The following is a 25,887-nucleotide window of genomic DNA, read 5'->3' on the forward strand; positions in this document are numbered from 1 at the left end:
TCCATCTATTTGTATCATCTTTAATTTCTTTCATTAGTGTCTTATAATTTTCTGCATACAGGTCTTTTGTCTCCTTAGGTAGGTTTATTCCTAGATATTTTATTCTTTTTGTTGCACTGGTAGATAGGAGTGTTTTCTTAATTTCACTTTCAGATTTTTCATCATTAGTGTATAAGAATGCCAGAGATTTCTGTGCGTTCATTTTGTATCCTGCTACTTTACCAAATTCATTGATTAGCTCTAGTAGTTTTCTGGTAGCATCTTTAGGATTCTCTATGTATAGTATCATGTCATCTACAAACAGTGACAGCTTTACTTCTTCTTTTCCGATTTGGATTCCTTTTATTTCTTTTTCTTCTCTGATTGCTGTGGCTAAAACTCCCAAAACTATGTTGAATAAGAGTGGTGAGAGTGGGCAACCTTGTCTTGTTCCTGATTTAGTGGAAATGGTTTCAGTTTTTCACCATTGAAGACGATGTTGGCTCTGGGTTTTTCATATGTGGCCTTTATTATGTTGAGGAAAGTTCCCTCTATGCCTACTTTCTGCAGGCTTTTTATCATAAATAGGTGTTGAATTTTGTCGAAAGCTTTCTCTGCATCTATTGAGGAGCAGAGATGCACTGAGAAAAGGGAGGTAAAGGGCCTGTAATCAGAAAGAAACCTATTTAAAGTATAGTTAAACTGAGGGGAACTTCAAGGGCATCATCCTCAGCTATACTCATCATTTAATCTGGTGGCTTATATTTTACAAAGAGGACATTGAGGTCTAAAGAAAATGTCACTTCCTGAAGGAAATACAACTAGTTCTGGCAGAACTGGAACCACAACTCAGGGTGCTCCCTCCCTGGGGAGTGAATGCTCATTCCCTCCTCCAAGGGACTCTTCCCTTGCCCTTTCCTTTCTGCCCCATCCCTTTCCTGGATTTCTATTTTGCTTTGCCTTATGATCTCTTTTCCAATCTCTTCCCATTTTTCCCTTTTCCTGTGTCCCTCTTGAGGGTTCATCTGAGGCTTTCACCCAGCCACCCTAGTGTCTTTGGTCTACACCTCCCACCAGCTGCCCCTCAGGGTCCAGCTTCAATTTCTGAGCATCCGATTATGAGGAGCATTGAATTTCTGTGCAGTATCTCCTAGAACTTGGCATAGGCCTGGTCAGGGCCCTGGTCCTACCTGGTTCTTGCTGGAATGACTTTAGGGTAAACACATGACCTGCAGGCTTCAAGCTTGGTCCCTGAAGTTGCGTTGCCTGGGTTTGAACTCAGACTCCTCCACGCACTAACTGCACTTGGGAAATTTACTTAATGTTTCTGAGGATCAGCTCTCAGCTGCAAAATGAGGTTGCTATGAAAAGTAGATTAGATAATTCATATAACGTGATTAACACTGTTTGTCACATAGACATACTGTTTAAATATTTGCCGTTGCTGTCACTAAGTCCCTAAATGAGGAAACACAAACCGCTCTCAGCACCCAAAGTAGTAAAGTTCTCAAATATTAATTTTTTTTTTAATCTGTGAACACTTCTAGTCCTGTGCCTTTTATCACCATTGGTAGCAGCCATTTTTGATCAAGAATTTCAGTAATGCTGGCTATGTGTCGAATACTGCTTTACCTGATTCTAGGTGATGGATGTTTAGAAACTGGTCAGAGCTGGTTATACACCAGCCAGCCTGCAGGGTGATTGCTGAGCCATCGCTCCAGGGAGGTCTGAATGCCTCCATCTTTGCAAGTGTTGAGAGTTTAAGCCAAATTTGATTTTCCTCCTTCCCTTCTTTTAACCTGTGGGATCAAATCATTTCCATTATCTTTACCTTGTCTCCTCATTATTCCTGTTGAAGCTGCTGCTTTTTCTCAGCCAGCAGAAGGAAATATTGTCAATCAGTGATGAATGGCCATCTTCTAAAAGCCAAAATGAAGTCATCTTTTGGATTTTGTTGAGGCACGTTAGTCTCTGTGTATCAATCTCCACCACCAGCGCACACGCCCAGCATGGTGTTGGATGCCTTGTTAGCCCTGACTTTTTCTTACTGTCTAACCCCTCAGCCTGGATGTGGGCTGAGTCAGTTGTGTATGAGCTTCGTCGTCTGGGGTCAGGAAGTGTTATTGTATTATTACTGTTCTTGCTGTTGTTGTTGACGCTGCTAAGTGTCAAACTTGGGCTGTAGCATCAAATCATGGGCACAAGTCCACAAACGCACGCACTGGGGCAGTGACTGCAGGATCAGACGTGTCAGCCATGTGGTCTGAAAACTACTCTTAGTATTTCCACATTTCCTTTTATCCTTCATTTTTCTGCCCATACATTATTCAGAAACCCATCAGCATTAGTTAGATGGAACATCCTGAATTCATCTGAAACTTGATCATTCTGAATAATAAAGTCATGGAAAAAGCAGAGAAGGTTCCCACCTGAGAACACTGGTGGCAGTCGGTGTTGGGTCATGGTTAAATCTAGATCATTCTGCCTGGATCACATCCCAGCTCTGTCACTGTCTACCTGTATGAGTTGACTTGAGTTAGCTGCCTTTTCTGTGCTTCCATTTCCCTATCTATCTAGGCAGTATAGTCCTTATGATTACAATGTTTATCAGGTTACCCACACATACTAAATGCTCAGTAAATATCACTGTCCTTCTTCTCAAAAATTACCGCACTCTCCAATGGCCCCTCTTCTCTGCAATCACATGTTGTATTCCTCTCATGTATTTAAGAACTTGAAAAAGAGTAGACACATGTATATGTATAACTGAATCACTTGCTGTACACCTGAAACTAACACAACATTGTTAATCAATTATACTCCAATATAGAATAAAAAATTTTTCAATAAAAATAAAATAAAAAGGTCTTCAATTTACCATAATTTAGAACTCCATATCTCATTAAAGATGACAAATCACTTACTATTCCTTTAACCACTTATTAGTACTGGAATAAGTTAGGGCTGTAGAGTTGAAATTCATACGTCAGCCACACTTTTTATTATTAAAAATGCTGAGAATTTTAGAAGGAACATAACAAAAACAGATAGTAGAACTAAAAGCCATATCATTTCAAAGATAAACTTCATCACATGTTATTTTGTTACTTATATTCTTCCCAGTATCCACTGTACAGAATATTTTTCCTCTTTATGTTTTGCAGAAAGATAATTTATAAGGCATTATACTAAATATCACTTTGAAAAAAAATGGTTTAATAAAAGAATCTGTGTTCAGAAAAAAAAAAGGTCTTCAGTTTAAGGGCACATTTTAGAATCTTCTAAACAATCTTAACTATTCCTTATATGTGTTAACCTCTAATGACACAGAATAATGCATTTTTAATGACATAAGTCAATAATGTGGGCTGATAGTTTTTAAAGTTTCTTATACTCCGTTCTTTCAAACTATGATGTCACTCAATCCATCTGTTAGTTTGAATTCACAGATAGAGAAATTTTGCTCAGTGCATTTTCTCTCTGAGGCTCTGGTTAATATTCAGAGCCCAGAACAGCCACAGTCAAGGGTGCTGGAGCTGCTTGGCTCTGGTTGCAGTGAAGAGTGGCTGGTGCCTAATGGACGTGGGCTGTAGCTTTTCTTGTCCACATTGGAGGGAAAGGGAGATGATTAGGGCTGGATTCCATCTTGGGAGCTTCTGCACACTGACCCAGTTACTTACATATTTGAGGAATCTACAGTCCACAAATCTCCCCATGATTCTACTCTTCTGTGTCATCTGAAGGATGCTCAGTCAATATCATGACGGCCAAGCCCTCCTTGGTTCACCTCTTGGTCATATTAACAAGACTTCTGTGAGTATGGGAGGTACAGTGCAGCTCTTAAGCATTTCTAATAGGAATGAGCGAGTTCTTCTACTCACATTTGAGGGAAAAGAACCATCTGCGTGACCACAGACTCCTCCTTAAACTGCAGTCTCTTTAACCTCCATCCCAGTCATTTTACTGTCGTAACTCCAGCTCAGTGAGACATTTCCACTTCATTAGTTACTCAGGGAAATGGGAGTTTTCAGGCCCTGAGTTCCCAGCTTTATGGTACCATTTACCAATTCATCACCCTAGTGGCATGTGAGAAGCCGGAAAGAGAGAGCTCATTCTTAATCTCTCTTTTCCTAGAAATCTGACACATCTGAAAAATATGCAGCAAATATTTCAATCAAATGTGGGAGGGGCATTAGTTAATCTCATCCTGCAGTGCTCACCTCAAATTCTTTAGTGATGGATTCTTTACACTAAGTAGTGGTTTCTTTCCTCTTCTCCGTGTGGAATGATTTGTTGATTTGTGTCTCTCCGGTAGGTTCTGAGTCGTCCAGCAGTGCAGGCTCGTCAGGATCGCTGTCGCGTACCCATCCACCTCTCCAGAGCTCACCGCTGGTCTCGGGCGTGGCAGCCACTTCTCCCGGCTGTGTGACCTACCCAGAGAATGGGATGGGAGGCCAGGTCGCTCACAGCAGCACCAGCTACATCCTCCTTCCACTCGAAGCTGCCACAGGCATCCCACCCGGAAGCATCCTTCTTAATCCACATACAGGTTCGTTCATTACCTCTGCTTTGGCTGAGACATAATATCAGAGGTTTATTCTTGTGTTTGAGCTTATAACTTTGCTAGCAAGTGTTCTGAAAATTCCTGGTGCGTGGGTTGTTGTGTAGGGTCTTGATTTAGGAAGAGCAGATCTATAGAGAGCTGGAATCTATATCTCTGTATCGTTATCAATATTGGTATGTAAATCGAAATACAGATACTTCCCAGAAATATCCGCTTTTCTCTCTGTCCTCTTCCTTGAGCACGGTGTCTCTCACGTATTCCCAGGAGCTAAGATAAGAAACCATGGAGTGAAGAATCAGGATGTACTAATTGAAAATTGATGTTTCTCAGACCAAATCCGTGGTTAGCTTGTTGTTGTGTCAAAAGCATTTTTGCATCCAAGATATTTCAGGAACTTGAGATCTCAGTTGGAGCAGATTCTTCACTACAGAAATTGACTTCCCACCTTAGAACTCCATGGAACTCCCACTGGGAAATAAGGAACAGCAGTGGCAAGAGAATACAGAGGGCAAGTTCTTATGTATTTTAGGGATTTTAGGATTAGACAGGTTTTGGTGGGGTTTGGAAAATCGGCAACTTCATGACTATTGTTTCTTTCATGATGAATGGCCATTTTTTTACTTTTTTTAAATTGAGGTATAGTTTTACAATATTATATAAGTTACAGGTATACAATATGGTGATTCACAATTTTTAAAAGTTATGCCCCATTTATAGTTATTGTAAAATATTGGCTATATTCCCTGTGTTGTACAGTATATCTTTGTGGTTTGTTTTATACCTAACAGTTTGTACATCTTACGTTTTTTACTTTTTAAATTTCTCCTGTGGTCAGTTAACTTCCACACTAATTTCAGAGGACCCAGAGCATTGGGCAAATAGACTGATGAACACCTGCTTCATGGGGGAAACTTCTCAACCAGAGGCAATTTTTCCATGCCTCCAAGGCCATTTGGCAATATCTGCAGATAGTTTGATTATCATGACCTAGGGAGGAGGGGCTGCTACTGGCATCTAAGAAGGTAGAGACCAGAGATGCTACTAAACATCTTGCAATGCACAGAACAGCCCCTGACACAGGAAGATTATCCAGCCCAATATGTTAGTCGTGCCAGGGCTGGTAAACCCTGGGTTAGAAGGCTTGATTTGACAAGTCACTTCTCTAGAAACCTTTGAAAGAGATTGAAAAAAAAAATGAATTTTCTCAAAATATATCTGAGGTTTGGTTTAGATTACTTAAAAATGCAGCGCTGGATGGGAATCTCATAAAAGTGATCTGGCTCAATCTTCTCACATGTCTAGTGCTACTAATAAGTAGGAAATTCAGAGAAGCATGACAGTAAAATAGTTACTTGAATAATTGCCACATTTTCATGAAAACATATGGCACATTCTTAAGGAATGGTGTTTGATTGAGACATTTTGAAAATGCCACAAATTTGAGGGAAAAGGAGGCATAATCATTTTATTGAAAACCATTTGAAAGCTTTCAGATTAGATACTTCTAAGGAGAATATTAGATATCTGGATCAGTGTAAGCACTATAAAGGAAATGAAAAGAAAACCAGGATCATATTCATTACTCTGGGCACAGATCAAAGTATGATCTGACTCTGTCAGCTTTAATTCTTTCACTTTTAATTGAGATGGAAGGTTTGTAGACAAGAGTAGCCACTAAGCATAGTTTTGAGTGTTATGTTTTAACCAAAATTGCAGAGTATTTCGGGAAAGCTCAAAAGAGTATTTTTTAGGGTACAGCGCAGGAATATGATTTGTAATGAAAGCGTGGATGTGTGTGTGTATGTGTATATTATCATCTATAATCTTGTTTATAGAAAAGGAAAGAATGTGCTCTTGGTGCCAAGCCCCACTTACAAATTGGAATGAGTAATTTGGAGCTGTTATTAAAATTTATCCTTTGCAAAAGGATCCTAACTAAAGAAAAGGATCCGATAATACTGTTAACAACAGAGTTTCCCTACACACATCTCTGATCTGACAAATGCTAGACATAAAACTATCCCTCGACCAGGAGGAAGATGTACTATTCTATTCTGTGATTGAGTGGTGGGATGTAAGGTGAATTGTGATATTTCTTTTTTCCCAGAATGTGTTTATTTTTGTCAATTAAAAATATGCGTGGAGAGACTTCCCTGGTGACACAGTGGTTAAGAATCCGCCTGCCAATGCAGGGGACACGGATTCGATCCCTGGTCTGGGAAGATCCCACATGCCGAGGAGCAACTAAGCCCATGCGCCACAACTACAGAAACCCGCGTGCATAGAGCTCATGCACTGCAATAGGAGAAGCCACCACGATAAGAAGCCCGCGCACTGCAACGAAGAGTAGCCCCCGCTCGCTGCAACTAGAGAAAGCCCGCAGGCAGCAACAAAGACCCAATGCATCCATTAATTAATTAATTAATTAATTAAAAAAATATGAACAGAAGTTCCCTGGTGGTCCAGTGGTTAGGACTTAAGGCTTTCACTGACGTGGCTCCAGGTTCAATCCCTTGTCAGGGATCTAAGATCCTATAAGTCATGTGGCATGACCAAAACACACACACACACACACACACACACACACACACACACACACACACACACACACACACACACACACACACACACACACATGCCAGCACATATGAATGTACGTATACATCTATCATGTATCATATATATGTATGTGTATATGTATCTGTGGTGAGTCATGTGCATGTCTGTCTATCAGGCTATCTGATCACTTATTTGACTCTACTATTGAAACTGGAAATTTGCCTCCTTTGGGCTGAAGCTCATCTTTCTCTGGCATTGCTGTGTTCCCCTAGAATCCACACCTCTTACCTTTTCCTAAATACCCTCTGCCAAATATGTGGTAGGAACACTTTGGTATAAGCAACCCAGAGCATATGACTACTTTGCTTCTTATGTGAATTGCCCTTGGCTACATTTCCCTGTTACCTGCACATTCATGAGCCTGTGGGGAGGAACCGTACTTGGTTATATTTTTGGCCTCCCTAGAGTGGATAACAAAGGTCCTCAACAATTACATATTTTTGAAACAATATCTATTATTCATCATATATGCTAATGTGGATAATAGAGCAGCTTTTCATCCAATGTCATATATTTGAGAATGTCCCTCATATGTAAAACAATGATTGATTAAATATCTGTCTTAAGCAGTAATAAGACAAGCAATGATTTGAAATACTAAGGTGCCTGCCAGTCATTTGTCTATTAAATGAAACAAAAATGAAATTTCCTTTGTCAGCACAATTGACCGGGCTCTTACTAGGAACTGAATGTTTGGCAGCTGAAACCAACCCACTCACATTCTTGTGGTTCCCCAGATACAACCAGGACTTTTTATTTCGCCTGGCTTTAGACTCAGCTCCCATTTGGTCCATTTCCAACTCTAAACCTGCGTTGGCTGTTGTTTCTTTGCTTTGCAGGCATCTGGATGAGGGAGTCAGAGGCTCTTTCTCAAAGTTATCCCTGGACCACATCTTCATCCTTGCCAGGCAAGCCTGGGTTTGACTCTTGAGAATGATCTTCCTCCAGCCGTCTTGGACTCAGCCTCAGTTTGGAAATTTCTAGCTGAAAGCTCATCTTTGACTATTTTCTTTCAACTCAGTGCTATCCAGAGATGTCAACAGGTGTTGGCATCCCTCAAGTGCTCGTTAGTGCCGTGTGTGTTGTTTTGCCATTTTGCTTTGCTTTCATCTGGCAGGAGTCCAGGAGCATGAGATGGAAGAACACGCCATCTGCAGGGACTTGACTTTGAGCCGCCTTTGAGGGCTGGTCTCTTTCAAATGCTTCCATAAACTATGCTGTTTTTGTTTTTCACAGGACTTCTAGAATCGATTTATCCAAAGTGCTTCCACCTTTCGATTAAATGCACCATGAAGTTTTTGTGTGCTGTCTAGAAATGTATCTTTGCAAGTCCTGAATCAGTCTCTGCTTATCCATAATCATCAGCTCCCTAATCATTTGATTGCTCACCTTCTAAGGACTAGGAAAAGAAAATATTTTTCCCATCATCCCTTCCCTTTCTTTTTAAATAATACCCTTCTGCCAGGTACATGGTAGCAGTGCTTTGGTATTGGAAACCAAGAGCATATGATTACTTTGCTTCTAGTGTGAACTGCCCTTGGATTCATTTCCTTATTACCAGCACATTGGTAAGCTCTTTGGGAGGAGGAGTCCTACTTAGTTTCTCGTCTTTTGTTTTGCATCCCTGGAATGGGTAACAAAGCTTTAGTCACCATGCAGGGGCTCAATCATTATATATTAGTAACATAATGTCTGCTGCACATTACACACATTGATGTGAATAGTGGAGACGTTTTTCACCTAAAGTTATGTATTTGAGAGCGACGGACGCTCTGCATTCAATCCTTTTCTCTGCCCTGGCTCAGCTCACCACACTGGCTTACCTCTGTCACTACACTCTCTTTACCTGCTAACACCCATTCCAAGGCCTGCTGGACACGCTTCCGCAGTTCTGACATGAAAACGTCTGCTAAGCGGAATAGTCCTAGAGCTAGTGAGTCTTTCTCTTTTGATTTTCAGCCACTGTCATTCAAGCTAATTGCCTGGATTCAGTCGTAATTGCATCTGGATTGGTAAACAAGGTAGAATACCGAGAAGCCACCGTAGCCTGACTTGAAAACCAACAGTCAGTCATCCCGGCCCTCTTAGAAAATTGTTTTTGGTCTCTTCCCTGGCATCCATCTGACTTCTTTCATTTTCCTCAGTTCTCTCCACCATTCCTTGGTGAGCATAAGAATCAACCTTTTATACTACCTTCTCTTTCTAGAAGAACCTGCCATCTCTCTCTACCCAAGTGAATTCTTAGTACTTTCCACATGCGGTTATTTAGAAATATTTCTTTCTTCTGGTCCACAGCACAATAATAATATTTTAAACAGAGGGTCTAAAATTTATCGAAAATGGCATCTGAATATTTTGCTGTTATATTTTCACCCTAAATATGGTCAGTTTTTCACACTTCCTTAATTCTCACTGGGGTAAATCAAAAGTCACAGACATAGTAAAGAGCCTTTTCTTTTTAGTTTTCCATCCGTGTGTGTGTGTGAGCTTAGAGTGAGGTTGACTTTGAAATGATTTTGTATGAAGTTGCTGTGATAATTTTTTTTAAATGTTAGGTACCTAAAATTTTCCTCTTCCCTATTAAGATACACAGAGAGGAGACAAGTAAGGATTAGAACCCCAAATGGGCTAATAGATTTTTGTAAATTGACCTTTTTTTCATCCTTTCCCAAATTGCTGGGTTTTGCAGGGAAAAAAAAAATGGGTTGCAGATTTTAAATTCAGAAGAGTTATTTTGGAAAAAAGAACAATAATTTAAAACAATAAAATATAGCTAAAATTAAGTAGCAGTGATAGGAAAACAAGTGCTTATGAAGAACATTTAAAAAAAAAAAACCTCTAAATTTAATCATTGTTCTCTGACTAAAATTCTGGCACATTTGCTTTTCCATCACATCGTGTTGTGATTGGTTATGAAACTGTTGTTAGAACTCCTGTGGTTCTGGCGGGTATGTTCTTGAATATGCAGCACGTAAGGTTACTTGTTGCATACATACACACATACACATGTATATAAATATTTGGGAGGGTACTGAAAATTTGGGGACTGCTAAAGCTTTCATGTCAGTTCCTAACTGAGCTGAAATCAAGTCCACTGCTCTTTCGCTGTAAGCACCTTGCCCATCTTTTCCCCCAGATTCTGATTCTTCTTTATTTGCCAATCCTGGGGGTGATTCCACCTTGAAACACGGCCCCCACCTCTCCAAACTTCTCATGTGTTGATGGATAATTTTCAGTTACAATTGGATTTTTTTCATGGTACCTCGTTGTACCATGTACTCATTAAGCAAACTTGGATAATTCATTTAAGTTGTGTGGTATGATGGGAGGTGAATGGACCAGGGCCATTTCCTGGGTGTCTCACTTACTGCTTTGTGTATTTCTGAATAAATTGCTTGGGCCCTCCAAACTTTGATTGTCTCGTCTCTAAAGTGGAATGAGATTGCACACCTGTGGGGCTCTTGGAAGAGAAGACCATGGGTGTAAGGTGCCTGTTGCTGCACCTTCCATATTGGAAATCCATTTCTTCTCTCCCTTACCTCCTTTCTCTCTCTTTCATTTGCTGCCCTTTAATCTCTTCCTTTCAGCTCCTTATTCCTGTAATCTTCCTGGTGGGCCTTCATTTCCTCTTCTGAAACATAGGGAGATGATACCTACCTTCCTCAGAGGCCCAGTGAGGTTCCAGTGATACTGTTTTGTAAACCATAAAATACTCCTCAAATAGTAGGAACAATAACAGTGAACCAAGCCATTATCTCAAAAGGCAAAATAATGTATATTTGCTCTGCCATGACAAGATGATTCTGTGATGGGTTTATTATGCATCACCTTCAGAATCTCTATCCCCTCCCCTGTGTACTCCTGCTTGTGAGAGAAGCGAGTGAATGCATGTGGTATATCCTGGTTGTATATATATTTGTGGAACTGATAATGATTCTAAGTTGGTGACCAGCCCAGTGGAAGCAAAACAAATATATTGGTAAACCTTGAGTAACTGAATGTCGCCAGAGCCGTATAAACGGAAAGCAGCCCTTATATTTCAGTGTAAGTTGTCTTGCTGGTAGCTGTGAGGTGCAGGGCAACAAGACACAGGACTTGGTGAAGGTTGCCTCTCCACAGGCCTTCTGCACTGGGTGCCACTGTACAGATGCACTTAGCTTTGGCAAATTGCCTTGAAGGTGATGGATTCATTTGCGGCTTCTTTAAGTTGCTGTGGGCTTACGCTGTTACCTCGCTCAGCCTGATGGGTCACAAACAGTCAATTCTTCACACTGGCAAAGGCTCCAGTGTCCTGGACTTCCCCTGCCCCTTTGCTTTAGGTTCCATTTTTGAGTATCTGTCGGAGTGGTTCTTTGTGCCAAAGGAGAGCTTGAGAAGTTTACCTTGACCAAGGTGTGATTCCACTGCAGGCCAGCCCTTCGTGAATCCCGATGGAACCCCCGCCATATACAACCCCCCCACCAGCCAGCAGCCCCTGCGAAGCGCGATGGTGGGGCAGCCCCAGCAGCAGCCCCAGCAGCAGCCCTCCCCGCGACCCCAGCAGCAGGCCCAGCCACCCCAGACGCAAATGGCAGGCCCACTGGTCACTCAGGTAAGAGCTGGTGGGAAGGCAGGGAGGGGAAGTGCTCGGAGACGCAGACTGCACCAGCCTCAGCGATGCGGTGCATCAGGAAGAGGCTATATTTTCCATGGGTGCCAGTCCCATCCACTCAACTCCATAATAAAACCTGGCAGCCTAGAGCCCTTGGTTTCAGGTTGACAGGACTTCAGCTGGAGCCTTAAGCGTAGGTAGAGACGAGGGCCCCGTCCAGTGACTCGCATGGTGAGGCATGGTACTTGGGAAAATGAATGACAAGTCTTGTCTTAGATCTAGATGCTGCTTTTATGTGTCAAGGAGCCTGTACTGTCTAGGGGACTGAACTCAAGCCCATCCAGGCCGTTGTGTCACCTTGCTCACCCATTCCTAATGCAGATCAGGTGGCCTGACTGTTCATTTGTCCCTTGGAGAGACATTGGGCTGTCCTCCTTTTCTAGGGCAACACATGGAAATGTTCAGAAACCTGAAGTGTTCCAGGCAGGTTGCCAGGGTGAACCTCTTTTTTTTTTTTTTGGCCACAGTGGGCGGCATGCAGGGATCTTGGCTCCTGGGCCTGCAGTGGAAGCAGAGTCTTAACCACTGGATGGCCAGGGAAGTCCCCTGAACCTCATTTTTTTTGTTTGTTTTTTCTTACTTTTTAGTACTTGGACTATATTTTTAGACCCAGGGATCTGACCACCACCAACAACATGAAAAGTATCACAATAACTTCTTTTTTTTTAATTGAACGAAAGATTCTTTACTCTCTATAGTGCTTTACAATTTTCAAAAGTTTCACACACAGGACTTCATATCTGAGCAGCAAGCCTCCCTCAAGGCTGGCTGGCGCTGGTCTGCCTGCATTGGCTTCCTGTTGGTGGCTGGAGCCCCTCTCTGGAGTGCACTGAACCAGGAGGACCTATGAGGGGGACAGTGGTGTGCTTCAGATGCGATCGCCTTCCGGTGGGATTTCAACCCCCAGTATTTCCCTGTTACCTGACAAGCTTTTTCTTTCCTCCAGTCTGTCCAGGGGCTGCAGGCTTCCTCCCAGTCAGTGCAATACCCAGCTGTGTCTTTTGCTTCCCAGCATCTCCTGCCCGTGTCTCCGACGCCGCAGTTCCCCATGGTACTGTATCATGTGGGGATGACTTTTCACCTGGGAGAGCATATTCACTGGTTTGACTACTTTCTTGTGCAGGGCAGGCTGATGCTGGTTGGGTGCCCTGGGCTGACTGTAAGGGGGGAGGTGGTGTGTGAATGTCTCATTCTCCAAAATAATGCTTTCCTTTCTGTCATCTGTCCCACGTTTAGTGCCTCTGCAGTGGTACCCTTTTAAGAGTTTGCGAGCTAAGTGGGAATTGAATGTCCTCAGAGTTACATGTCAGGAACAGAGAGACACATGAACTTGGTGTGAGGGTTGGGAAATATCTTAAAAGTCAATATCCAGACGGTAACTGACATCACCCTGTGCTCCTGATACAGGTGTTCCCCTAGAATCCCAATCCTCCAATGGCCTCTCATTTCTCCTCAATGTACTAGGTCCTTTTGGACAACAAGAGTGAGCATTGTCCCTGAACATCAGGCCAGGCCAGTGACTAAATACTCTTTAACGTGCAAATGAAACCCCACTGATGACACCAGTTCTTTGTGGCAGCCATGGGCAGCACAAGTCCTTCTGCGTCCTCCAGAAGGCAGATCCTATGGTTACTGCTGGTAGACCAGATGACCCTCCAGGACAGAGCCCCAAATCCTTCTTGTCTCAGTGCCATCCTGAGGATCCCAAGCCCTCAGTGAAAAAAATAATAATTTGTTTCCACTGAAAGAGGGAGATACGGGTCAAACTGTTTGCCATCTCTAATCCTCAAGATGATTAAGATCTGTCTTCTCTTGTTATGTTCTCTTGGTGTTCTGAACAGAGAATTCCTTTCGTTTGTTTTTTCCAAATTGTTCTCCCTCCGTCTCCCATAAGGACAAGCCTGTGTCCTATGTCTGCCACTCCCATTCCTCAGCCACTCTTGCTGACGCCCTGGTTTCTCTCCATGGCTTGCAGAGAGAGGATGTGACCACGCAGTTTGGCCAGATGAACCTGAGCCGGCAGTCCTCGGGGGAGACTCCCGAGCCCCCAGCCGGCCCTGTCTACACACCGTCCCTCCTGCCGCAGCCCACCCAGCAGCCAAGCTACGTCATCGCCTCCACAGGCCAGCAGCTCCCAACGGGGGGCTTCTCGGGCTCTGGCCCTCCCATCTCCCAGCAAGTCCTCCAGCCCCCTCCCTCGCCCCAGGGATTTGTGCAACAGCCTCCACCCACACAGGTAAGTGTGCTTTTTCTCACACCTGTGACCCAGAGCTGGTTGCTGGTGCATCTTGACCTCTGTTTCCATGTAGAATATCACCAGCTCAACTCATCTCGCTCTTGTGGTCCATACTGATATTCCCAGCCTACAGGACCCGGTCTGTCGCATTCACCAGTTGTGTGAAGTCTTGGGGGCTCAGAAAGTAAGTTTAATGACGCAGACCCGTGTCCCTGGTACCAGGGGAAGTGGCCCATTTTCCAGGCTGTTTGTGCAGAGGCCATGGGAGAGCATTGCCCTCCAGCAGGATGTCAGCTCACTGGGGTGATTGCCCAGGGAGGGAAAGCCTCGGGGAAGAAAGGGGAAGGCCAGCTCCTGGGGGACTTTCATCTCTCTTGCTGCTGCTCTGGAAATGTGTTGTTTCCTTTCTTATCCATTCATAAGCATTTTCTGGAGCTTTTCTGGGGCTTCTCTCTGAATATAAAGGAGGAGGCTAAGCCCCATCCACTGTCCTCTCCACTCCCCTGGGGAGCAGGGCTCCTGCACATGCTCACAGGTAGCCATTAATCATATTTAATTGACTTGAGCATGTAAGACACCACAGATCACTGATTTTTACTGTCTTCTCAAAGACTGATTATGTGTTACTCTTCACCACCAAACATCTCTGGGGCTCTCCTGGGTATCCCTTGCAGAATATTGCAAGTGATTACTGTCAAGATGTAAAATGCACAGAAGCGTTTTCTGGTCCATTTTCAAGGCATGCACATCCCAAGCAAATTCCATCCTAATTATGAAATATTGCATTGGATGAGCCGTTTAAAGTACAGTGTCACCTTCGTATCATTTGTGGTGTGGCACTGCGTTAACATCTTGAATAAATTACTTTCTTTTCCAGCCATGCAGAATCCTCCACCATGAAATGATTTTCACCCAGTTGTTCATTTTATTTTGAGTGATAATTAATAGTCAATCTTTAGTTGCCTTCTATGTAAGGTAGTAGTGTTGCTGGTAGGGTTTAAGGAGATGTTAAAAATAATTTTGAGTTACAGGAGAAAGGACCTCATTGATATATTAATTATTTTACTAATAAATATTTACTTTAATTATCAGGGAAAAATAGTTTAACTCTTTTAGCCTAAATAGCATCTAAGTGTCACCCTTTTCTGATGTCAAAGAGAAGAGTTGGCAGAATATTTAATTGAAGACTTTTTTAAAAAAATGCCCTTCCTTGATTGAAGGAATTTCAATAATTAGTGCACTACAAGAGCAAAGACAACTCAGAGCTTTGGTGTGTCTGCAACAGAAATGCTTTCATTCCCTCTCCAACAGATTTAAAAATAGAAAGAGGGACGGAAGAAAAAAAAAAGGAAAACAGATGCTCATGAGCAGTCTGGACATCTGTGAACTTCTTTGTAAAAGTACCACAGATAAAGGTATAGGATATAACCCACAGTGATTGTCAATTTAGTAAACATTTTAAAACTCAGTTACTCAATTATGTATAGTGTTGAAAAGAACACTTGAGATACAGTCCATGGGCATATATGGAAATACATTATGTTTATGCAGAAAATGACCTATTTAATAACCTTAAAGGTCAATTTTGTCTGATTCGGGTGAATGCTTTCTGAACGCCCACTGGAAGGGTGAAGCAAAAATGTATGGACAAGGGCTTCCCTGGTGGCGCAGTGGTTGGGGGTCCGCCTGCCGATGCGGGGGACACGGGTTCGTGTCCCGGTCTGGGAGGATCCCGCGTGCCGTGAAGCAGCTGGGCCCATGAGCCGTGGCCGCTGAGCCTGCGCATCCGGAGCCTGTGCTCTGCGACGGGAGAGGCCACAGCAATGAGAGGCCCGCGTACCGCAAAAAAAAAAAAAAAAAAAAAATATGGACAAGGCAAAGAGGGAAAATAAAATAGCCATAAAATTCACAGTTCTTCAACAGGTGGCTCCTAATGTTATTCTAAGCAGATAATCCTTGCAGGCTGTGTACTGGCACACCTCTGCTTACACTTTAAAGAAGCTGATAGAAGAAAAGTCAGAGGCCTGTAAATAAAAAAGTAATCGATTAATAAGAAAACAGGGCTTCCCTGGTGGTGCAGTGGTTAAGAATCCACCTGCCAATGCAGGGGACACGGGTTCGAGCCCCGGTCCGAGAAGATCCCACATGCCGCGGAGCAGCTAAGCCTGGGCACCGCAACTACTGAGCCTGCGCTCTAGAGCCTGTAAGCCACAACTACTGAAGCCTGCCCTCCTAGAGCCCATGCTCAACAAGAGAAGCCACCGCAATGAGAAGCCCGGACACCACAAGGAAGAGTAGCCCCCGCTCGCCACAACTAGAGAAAGCCCACGTGCAGCAACAAGACCTATCGCAGCCCAAAATAAATAAATAAATTTCTAAAAAATAAGAAAACAGCCTTAATATAAATGACCTGAGGCAGGCAAGGAAGTCTTTCCAGGTCAGGAGACATTTGATTTGAATCTTATTGGAAGTAATTAGAGTATTTTCAATCATTCTTAGTCATTAGAAAGTGACAGAAGGTGACATGAACAGTATTTTTAACATATGTCCCTTTTAAAACTGAACATCCATTTTCTGGGATACCAGCTATGTGCCAATCACTCTGAAAAGTGCTTTGCTGGGCCTCCCCATATTTCATAATTTCATCCTCTGATTCTTTTAGGCAGGAGATCAGCAGATTTCATGACCTACCTGTGTTTCCATTAGCAAAACAATTCAAGTTAATGATCATATTTAAAACTACGTAAAAATGTGTTGTTGTAGATGACTGTTTCATTCACTCTTGTTTCATTCACTCTTGTTTAAAAAGCACAAAATTCAGCACCTTAAGACAATCACCATTGTATTGCTCACAGCCAGGTCGGCAGTTTGAGCAGGACGTGGCAGCGATGGCTCGCCTCTGCACCACATGTGGCTTGACTGGGCCTGAAAGATCCCAGGTGGCCTGACTTACATGCTGCAGTGTTGGGGTCTTGGCTGGGCTGCCTCTGTTCTCCACATGGCCTCTTTCTCCAGCTGGGTAGCCTGGACTTCTCCTGGTGGCTGGGTTCTCTTCTGAAAGAGTGGAAGCTGCAAGTCTTCTTAAGGATCAGGCTTACAAGTCTCAGAAGTCATCATTTCTGTCTCATGGCATTGGTCAAAGCAAGACAGAGCCAGCTCAGATTCATGGCTTTCGGGAGTAGATTTCACCTTTTCATGGGAGCAGTAATGCGCGCACACACACACACACACACACACACACACACACACACACACACACACACACACACACACACACACACACACACACACACACGCAGGCATGGTGGCCGTCTTTGCAATCTACTGTACTCACATTATGTCATATGATGACAGTATTTTATGTTTCAAAATGTTACTCCATTTACAGCTCTCATTTCCTGCCATTGTTCCCTTTCTTCCACAGATGCCTGTATATTATTATCCATCTGGTCAGTACCCTACCTCAACCACGCAGCAGTACCGGCCCATGGCCTCTGTTCAGTTCAGTGCTCCGAGAGGCCAGCAGATGCCACAGACAGCACAGCAAGCAGGTACTTGGAATCTGTTTCCCATTTTCTCCTCCAACTCAGTTATTTTGCACATAAATCTCTCAGCTGTCCTCTTTGGATGAGTATCCAAGCTTGGCAATTTAAATCAGCTCATTTCCCTTTCCCAGAGAAGATAAAGGAGCATTTGATTAACTCCATGTGGAAAAGTGACAGGTCCAAAGAGGAGAAGCCCATGTCACGCCAGCATCCCTAGCATCCCCAGCGTTCCTAGCGTGCATGTGAAACGCGGTCTCCGTAAATGACTTGAGGATCCTCTTAGTTTCTCTGAAAGCAGAGCCAGCTACATCCCTATCTTCCTAGTTCATACTTTTTTCCCCCTTTTCAACCTGAAGAGACTTTTCCCCTGTTCCTAAGGCTAGGGCACCAAATTAGGTCGTTTCTGTAGCATCCTAGAAAGCAGCGTTTTGAGAAGAAGGCCACTGACACTGCAGCCTGTGTCCCGATGGAACTCAGACCCTGGCTTATGGTCTGGAGGGCCACAGCCTCCTGCGGCAGCCTCTGTGCAGTGGGAAGGGGGGCCGAGGCACTGTCCGAGAGTGAGTAGCAGGTCTCACAGTGAACCGGTCTCTTTCCCTACTGTGTCACACTCCTGATGGGATGCCGCGACCCCGACAGCAGCAGGAAGCCGGCAGGCCTCAGTGACCTGTGCTAGGGAGACATTTGTGTCCTTTCTGCTGCCCACACGGCAGAGAAAACCGCTGATGGTCCTGCTGAAGACCGCCTGGCTGGGGCACCCTGCCTTCCGTGAGTAGGGCAGCATGTTAGAGCCCACACTCCCATCTGCCACCCAGTTTCTACACTGGACGTATGTATGTGCATCTGTAATGTGTACAATATGCCTGTGTGATATCTACAGGAAATGGACAGTTTTTTTACGTTATGACAAAAAGCACCGTCCTTGCCAAGGATGAATACCAACCCCCACTGAATACTCACGCTGACGCTGCTAGCATTTTGTCACCTTGGAGGGGTCATTTAATTCCTCCGTGGTGGGGGTAGCTGTATATTCTTTAGTTCATCTCATGGCTTAAAGTCTGTGGGAGAAGAAGGAGATGCATATAGCAGCCAACCAGACTATGTCTTATTTTCAACACTGTATCAGTTTGGGGAAGGATATATTTTGACCTCTGAATTGGCTTTACACTTTTACAGTCATGAGAGCACTAAAGGATTGCTAATTATTAGTTACTTTAAGACAAGCATTTGGCCATATTTTCTCTGACTGTTGGAAAATGGTATTATCTCTATCATTCTGGTGGTAACTGTGCTATCAATTTAGATATAGACTCTAGTAACGTGTTGTTTGCATTCTTGAACCCTCTTTTTTTTTTTTCCTGCTCGTGTTATCAAAGAGTTAATTTATAATCTTCTAGCTATTGGTCCAGAGGCTATAGCAAAGTTTTCCTTTTGGTTGCCACTGCCTTTAGAAGAAGAAAGATGCCAATATCTAATTATAATGATTTTTTTTAAATTTAGTTTAGTGCCACTGTTTGAGAGTTTTCTGAAGGATATTTCAGTCTTGTGTTAGGGTATAGTTCACATACAGGAATGCAGGTCCAGACGTGCAGCATCCCACTGTCCCGTGAACTCTGGGTCTGTGTGAGGTGCTGAGAAAGTTGGACGAATATGTTAACTGGGCAACAGAATAAGATTCAGAACAAGCCTCGGGCTCCCCACGGACGCTTCCCCGCTACCTTCACTGATGCATGTCAACCCAAGGGAGAATCCACATGACCTTTTCTTACCCTTTTTAAAACACTGTAGGGGAATTTGGGGATGCAGAAACCACCCTCCCCATCTTGAGGAGACCTAACTGTGGCTTTTGTGACAACCCAGTGGCTTTGACTTGTCCCATGCCCCACATCACCAGGGAACTGCCACCCCAAGGCAAGTTAATGACACGTAATTAGAAGAAAGCATTCTAAGTCAGTATCTTGCTCAAAATAGCAGCCGGTGCTTCAGGTGTCAAGGAAGTGAGTGGCAGCTAATGTGCCTGTGAGGGTGGGGAGCTGAGAAATGCAAAATGATACATGCACAGTATCTTCCCTGAGAGTGATGACATCAGTATACACATGTAGACCCTTGTGCTCCTAGCGTGGTGGCCATCACAGCTGACATCAGGCCGAAAATCCCCCTGTGGTTTCCACCTCTGCTGAATTTACTGAGTGTTTGGGAAGGCAGACCGTGTCCCCAGATCTCACTGAGAATCACCTCTGCCAATAAAATCCAAGGAACACAGCTTGGCGATGGCTCTGTGACGGTGGAAGGGGGCTCTGGGCCCTACAGCTGGGAAGCTTTTCGCTGAGCTTAGTGACACCATCAGCAACTTCCCAAAGGGACATACATAGAGGAGTTATTTGGGGGAACAACTCCATGTCCGTGGACTGCCTCATAGAGGAAAGAGCCTCTTAATTAAGCCTGTGTGTTAACCAATTTATCATAATGACATAAACATGCTTACTAGTTTTGCCTTTATTTCCTGGCATGGATGATCCTGTAGAACTTAACGTGCTGTAACTAAACCAGCATGTTACAGAGGTAGATAACATTAAATTTATTCAGGTACACAGGGTGGCTTAATAGCAGAACACATTGAGAGCCTGGACTTTTGTCTCCCGACTCACATGGGCTTCCATGTTATTTTGCAGAGCTGGTCAGTAACAAACGGCAGAGAGCAGCTGAGACATTCGTGCACAAATCACACATTGGGAAGGAAAAAAATAGCGTTCCTTTTACATCATGTCTCCAACTCCAAATTCCCTTTTCAGTTTGACTTAAAAGTGTGCTCTCTCTCTCTCTCTCTTTCTCTCTCTCTCTACATAGATATGTATATAGATTCATTCTTCGTTCTCCAAGATCTTGGACATGTCCTAAAAACAACAAAAATGAACTTGTAAAGTCCCATATACTTTCCTAAATGGGCATTTGGGAATGAATAAATCCTAATTTTGGTATTAGAATAATACTGGTTTCATAAAATAAATTAGGAAGTGGTTCCTCCTCTTTTATTTTTTGCGTGAAATTGTGTAAAATTGGTGCTAAATCTTCTTTAAATGTTTGGTAGAATTCTCCAGTGAAACTGTCTGGGCCTGGGGATTTGCAGAAGCAAAATTTTTTTTTTTTTTTTACTTTTTATTTGAAGATAATGTGTGCAGCTTTTAAAATATGAATTCATTATGGTTATAAGACTATTCAGATTATCCATTTCGGTTTTGCTGAGTTTTGGTAGTTTGTGGTCATTGAGGAATTGACCCACTTCTTCTAAGTTGTTGAGTTTATGAGTATAAAGTTGTCAGTAGTGTTCCTCTATTATCCTTTTAATAGCTACAGGATATGTTGTGATATCCTGTTCTATCTTGATATTGGTAATTTTAAATTTTCTTTTATTTTCATAAATCTTGCTGTATTTATCAATTTTTATTGATCTTTTCAAAGAACTACCTCTTTGTTTCACTGATTTTCTGTATTGTTTTATTGTTTCAATTTTATTGATTTCTCCTCTTGTCTTTATTATTTTCTCCCTTCTGCTCATTTTAGTTTTATTTTGCTCTACTTTTTGTAGTTTTTTGAAGTAGGAAGTTGGATTATTGATTTAAGACCTTTTCTCTTTTCTAATGTAAGAATTTTGTGCTTTGTTTCCTTCTCAGCCCTGCTTTAGCTGTGTCCCACATATTTTTAGATGCCATATTTTGATTCATGTTTATATTTTTTTTTCTTTTATTTGAGATTTTTCTCTTTGACCGGTGGATTTTTTAGAGGTATGTTGTTTAATGTGCAAGTGTTTGGAGATTTTCCTGTTGTATTTCTGTTATTGATTCTAGGCTGATTCCATTATTGTCAGAAAACATACTCTGTATGATTTCAATTCTTACAAAATTGTTGCAGTTGGTTTTATGGCCCAGGATATGGTCTATCTTGGTGAATGTTCCTTTGAGCACTTGAAAAAAATGGGTATTCTGCTGTTGTTAGGTGGAATGTTCTATACATGTCAGTCAAATCCTGTTAGTTTATTTTGCTGTTAAGATCATCTGTAATTTTGCTGATTTCCTGTTTACTCGTTCTGGCAGTTGCTGAGAGGTGGATATTCGTGCCTCAAACTATAAGACTTCCTAAAGTCCTGAAATGAATCTCAAGACAAAGGTTGCCCCCGTATCCCTGAAGTCCAAGGATGAAGGGGAGACTGTAGCTATTTGGAGCATGTTGGTTCCTTTCCCAAATAAACAAGAAATGTTTCATTCCCTAACAGAAGCTAGAAACATTCCATAGAAGCAGTATGGAAGGTCAAAGCCCTCTGACCAGTGAAGTTTGGGTAAGGTCTTCCTATAAGCTGCTGTCCACGTCTCTCACATGCCAGGCTTTCAGCCCTGTTGCTTAACGGCAGTAATACTACTTTAGGTTTGGGTAGAAAAATCATGTAGGTGACTGTTTACAACAGACAGTCCAACAGTTCTGCTTTCCTAATAGAGCAGATGTTTCTGTATTCTTGAATATAATGAAAATAGAACAACAGGAAGAGAACATGGATGGCTTCAGAGCAGAGCAGGAAGGGGGAAAAACATGAAACTTGCGTGAGCCTTAGATTAGATTATAACTGCAGTGGATCATTTGATGTGGATTCTGAAAACTGTGGGGATGCCTCTCACCTCTGCTTTTCTAAAATCCCATTCCTCTCCCACCTTCCCCCACTCCCAACCATCTGCCGAATGATTCATTTTTGGTAAAAACCAATCTCATAGAGCATTTTCCATGACAATGTTTTACTTTTCAAATCATAGTTTAAAAGGAAGCCATGAAAAGGAAATCTTAAAAATGCATTGTATTGCAAAACTCCATGCAGCTTTTGTGGGGTTCTGCTCGCCTATTTACTTCTGCTCTGCTCAGTTCTCTGGATTGGGTCCATGAGGCTCCAACCTGCCTGGTGACAGTAGAGTTGGAATCTCTTACAGGAGGCAATGGTGGAGGTCTTCAGAAGTTTTTGAACTTTACTCACTCTTTTCACTTGGATTTAAGATAAACCTCACTTGGACTTTCTCTTAGGCTCTGCTCGTCAGCCATCATGATATTTAAATAGTGGAAATAGAAATGGAAGGTAAACACTCAGTTTTGCTAAATGAGGAAACTGAGGAAGGTCAGCCTCCTACCCGATGTGGAGTCTTTCTTGTCAGAGCCAGAAAGGGGACTTCTGCTACTTCAGTCTTTACAGATTTAGTAACCGATGCAGCTCTCAGACACTCAGCAGGGTTATTCAGGCTGACTGAGTCTGACTTGTGAGATTTTGCCCTTGACTATATGAACTCAGAACCAACTAGCACGTGCAGGTGGTAAGGAGGGCACATGAACAGGAGTAAAAATAACATCCAGATTACTCGGAGAAGTGTTATCACCCCCTCCCTATTCATAGGAGAAAAACTGGAGCTTCCCCACCTCTTAGGGCATCATCTCTCCCTGCCCTGATAGAGAAGCTGGAAATAAACCTTGCAGCAAGCCTCCAGTTAATCAGAGTGAAGAATGATGGATGCAGATAAAGAAGGTTGCAATTTATTTAAAATATATGTAAATAAAAGGTATACAAGAAGAATGGTGAGGGAAGAGGAAACCAGGTGAGGGAGTAGAGATCCTGTTTGTTTTATTTTGCTAACTGATGACAGGATAACAGTAGAATCCAGGAATCTGTTGGGGACCCTTTGACCTTTGGGATATAGATTTCATTGATCCAAACCTCCATGCTATCTAGGAAGAAAACCACTTGTATGTAGAAAGTTCTTCAGTGAAGAAGGTAGACTTCAAGGGGGTCAGCCTGTCAGAAATACAAATGATATAATAGGCCATTAGATTTTTCTCTTCTTCTCTGGAACAAAAATCCAAAATATCTTCCACTCTTTAGGTAGAGCAGTTCAACTCCCTGTAGCTCCTTCCACACACAAATCAACTCTAGGTCTCTGAATATTCCTTAACTAGATTTTGTAAATGCAATGTCTGCCCCCTCATCCATTTTGGATATTTGGGGGAGGGTGGCTGTAGCCAGTGTGCCTCAAACTTTCAGGTGCATACGTAGCACCTGGGATCCTGTTCACATGTGTATTTTGATGCAGTAGTTCTGGGCGACTCCTGAGATTCTGCATTTCGGGCACACTCCCAGGTGATGCTGGTATTACTGCTCTACCATCTTGACAGCAATGTAGTAGATGGTACACTTTTAACCACGGCTATCTTGTAGACCAGCTACTGACAAGAGAAAGGACCTACCGAGATTCACTCTTTGATTCAACATTATTTATATCTCAGGCATAAATCTAATACTTCATGGTCAGCATATATGATCTTACGAATTATAGCTAGTGAGTATTTAGCATAAACAGGTTAAAGCTTACAAATGCAAATCTTGAGATAGAAAATAAATAGAGCATGATTCTACTACATAGCAGGTACTCATAGGTGCTGAAAGAATTAATGATATGTGTACCTATTTTATGTTCACGTGTACAGGGAGCGTGTGCTTGTGAGTGAGAGAGCGGAGAATGTGGGAAAGTTTAAAAGGTTAAATGAAAACCTGTCAGCCCTCGAATTTAAATATCAAAAAGAGCAAATTAATTATATGTTATGAAATCAAGTAAAAGCCTAACCAACCAATCCATGTTAACAAACGAATATACACATTTTTTTCAAAGTTCAAACATCCAAGGACTATGTCACAGATACACATTCAGGGATATAGTATGTTTGGATTTTCATATGCTTAGCAATTTGGGAATTTCTATACATTTAAAGTAATGAGGGGCTTCCCTGGTGGTGCAGTGGTTAAGAATCCGCCTGCCAATGCAGGAGACGCAGGTTTGAGCCCTGGTCCGGGAAGATCCCACATGCCGCGGAGCTACTAAGCCCGTGTAGCACAACTACTGAACCTGTGCTCTAGAGCCCTCGAGCCACAACTACTGAGCCTGTGCACCACAACTACTGAAGCCCGCACCCCTAAAGCCCATGCTCCACAACAAAGAGAAGCCACCGCAATGAAAAGCCCGCGCACTGCAACGAAGAGTAGCACCCGCTCACCGCAGCTAGAGGAAGACCCAATGCAGCCAAAAAAATAAATAAATAAAGTAATGATACTTCCATCAAAACTCATTTTACAGGGCTAGTTTTTTTGTTTGTTTGGTTGGTTTTTTTTTTTTTTTTTTTGGCTGCATTGGGTCTTCATTGCTGCGCGCAGGCTTTCTCTAGCTGCGGCGAGCGGGGACTACTCTTCGTTGCGGTGCGCGGGCTTCTCATTGCTGTGGCTTCTCTTGTTGCGGAGCTCGGGCCCTAGCTTTCCTTTAATCATTTTAGTTGCCTTGTGAATGCACAACGATGGAATGGATTGGGTGGCATTCCTGGCAGGAAGATAGAAATTATCTGTGACCCGTGTATATTTGAAAATAGACAAAAGCCTCTGTTCCTGATAGGAAAAGCAACGTCTTAGCTTTTTATTTCTTTTAGGAGTAATATTTTTTGTTGCAATAGAATATTTTTCATATTAACAGCTCCTAGTGAGAAAGAGGATTGCTGCCTCTTTACTGTTGCTCTGAAACACATTTGGGATGGGGCAGAATGTACCTTAATGGAGTCTATAAATTTATCTAATCAGTGCAGTTGAGTAAACTTGACAGTGAATTCTGTATTTTTAGCCTGACTTATTAAGCAGTCATTGTAATTGAGAGGGATTTTATCTTCAGAAACCTTTTCTCTGTCTTTGTTCTTAGGACGATATTCTTCACCTTGACTTCTTTCCCTCTTAGGATTGGCTCAGATGAGGAGAGGGAGCATCAGAGATCAGAGATAAAGAAAGAATGTGGGGCTTCCCTGGTGGCGCAGTGGTTGAGAGTCCGCCTGCTGGTGCAGGGGACGCGGGTTCGTGCCCCAGTCCGGGAGGATCCCACATGCCGCGGAGCGGCTGGGCCCGTGAGCCATGGCCGCTGAGCCTGCGCGTCCGGAGCCTGTGCTCCGCAGCAGGAGAGGCCACAACAGTGAGAGGCCCGCATACCGCGAAAAAAAAAAAAGAATGTGGTACACCAGTGTGACCAATAAGAGATGTTCATTTATAGACAGTGGGATCTTCTCTTTTTATCTTAAATTGCCTTCCAAAATTTGATGATTTTTTAAAAAAGAACTGTTTGCCTAATTACCCTACATATAATTTCCATACATTTTAATATTTTAAATGCCATTAATCTCTATTTTTTTTTAGTTTGAGAAAGAATATATAACTGATAATCACTCAGAGAAGCAATGCAAA

General features: G+C 42.7%; 1 protein-coding gene across 8 annotated transcripts in view; it reads left to right on the forward strand.

Annotated features, from left to right (window-relative positions):
- Positions 1-25,887, forward strand: part of ARPP21 (cAMP regulated phosphoprotein 21) — a 161,631-nt gene that overhangs the window by 87,534 nt on the left and 48,210 nt on the right. For all 8 annotated transcript variants that reach the window (XM_082664860.1, XM_082664862.1, XM_082664863.1 and 5 more), the window contains 5 exons: positions 4,295-4,528; positions 11,572-11,753; positions 12,760-12,864; positions 13,789-14,049; positions 17,474-17,600. In XM_082664860.1, coding sequence (XP_082520986.1) covers positions 4,295-4,528; positions 11,572-11,753; positions 12,760-12,864; positions 13,789-14,049; positions 17,474-17,600 — 909 coding nt within the window. The remainder of the gene's footprint in view (positions 1-4,294; positions 4,529-11,571; positions 11,754-12,759; positions 12,865-13,788; positions 14,050-17,473; positions 17,601-25,887) is intronic.

Source organism: Grampus griseus (assembly GCF_964374135.1).
Source record: "Grampus griseus genome assembly, chromosome: 10".
NCBI classification, from domain to species: domain Eukaryota; kingdom Metazoa; phylum Chordata; class Mammalia; order Artiodactyla; family Delphinidae; genus Grampus; species Grampus griseus.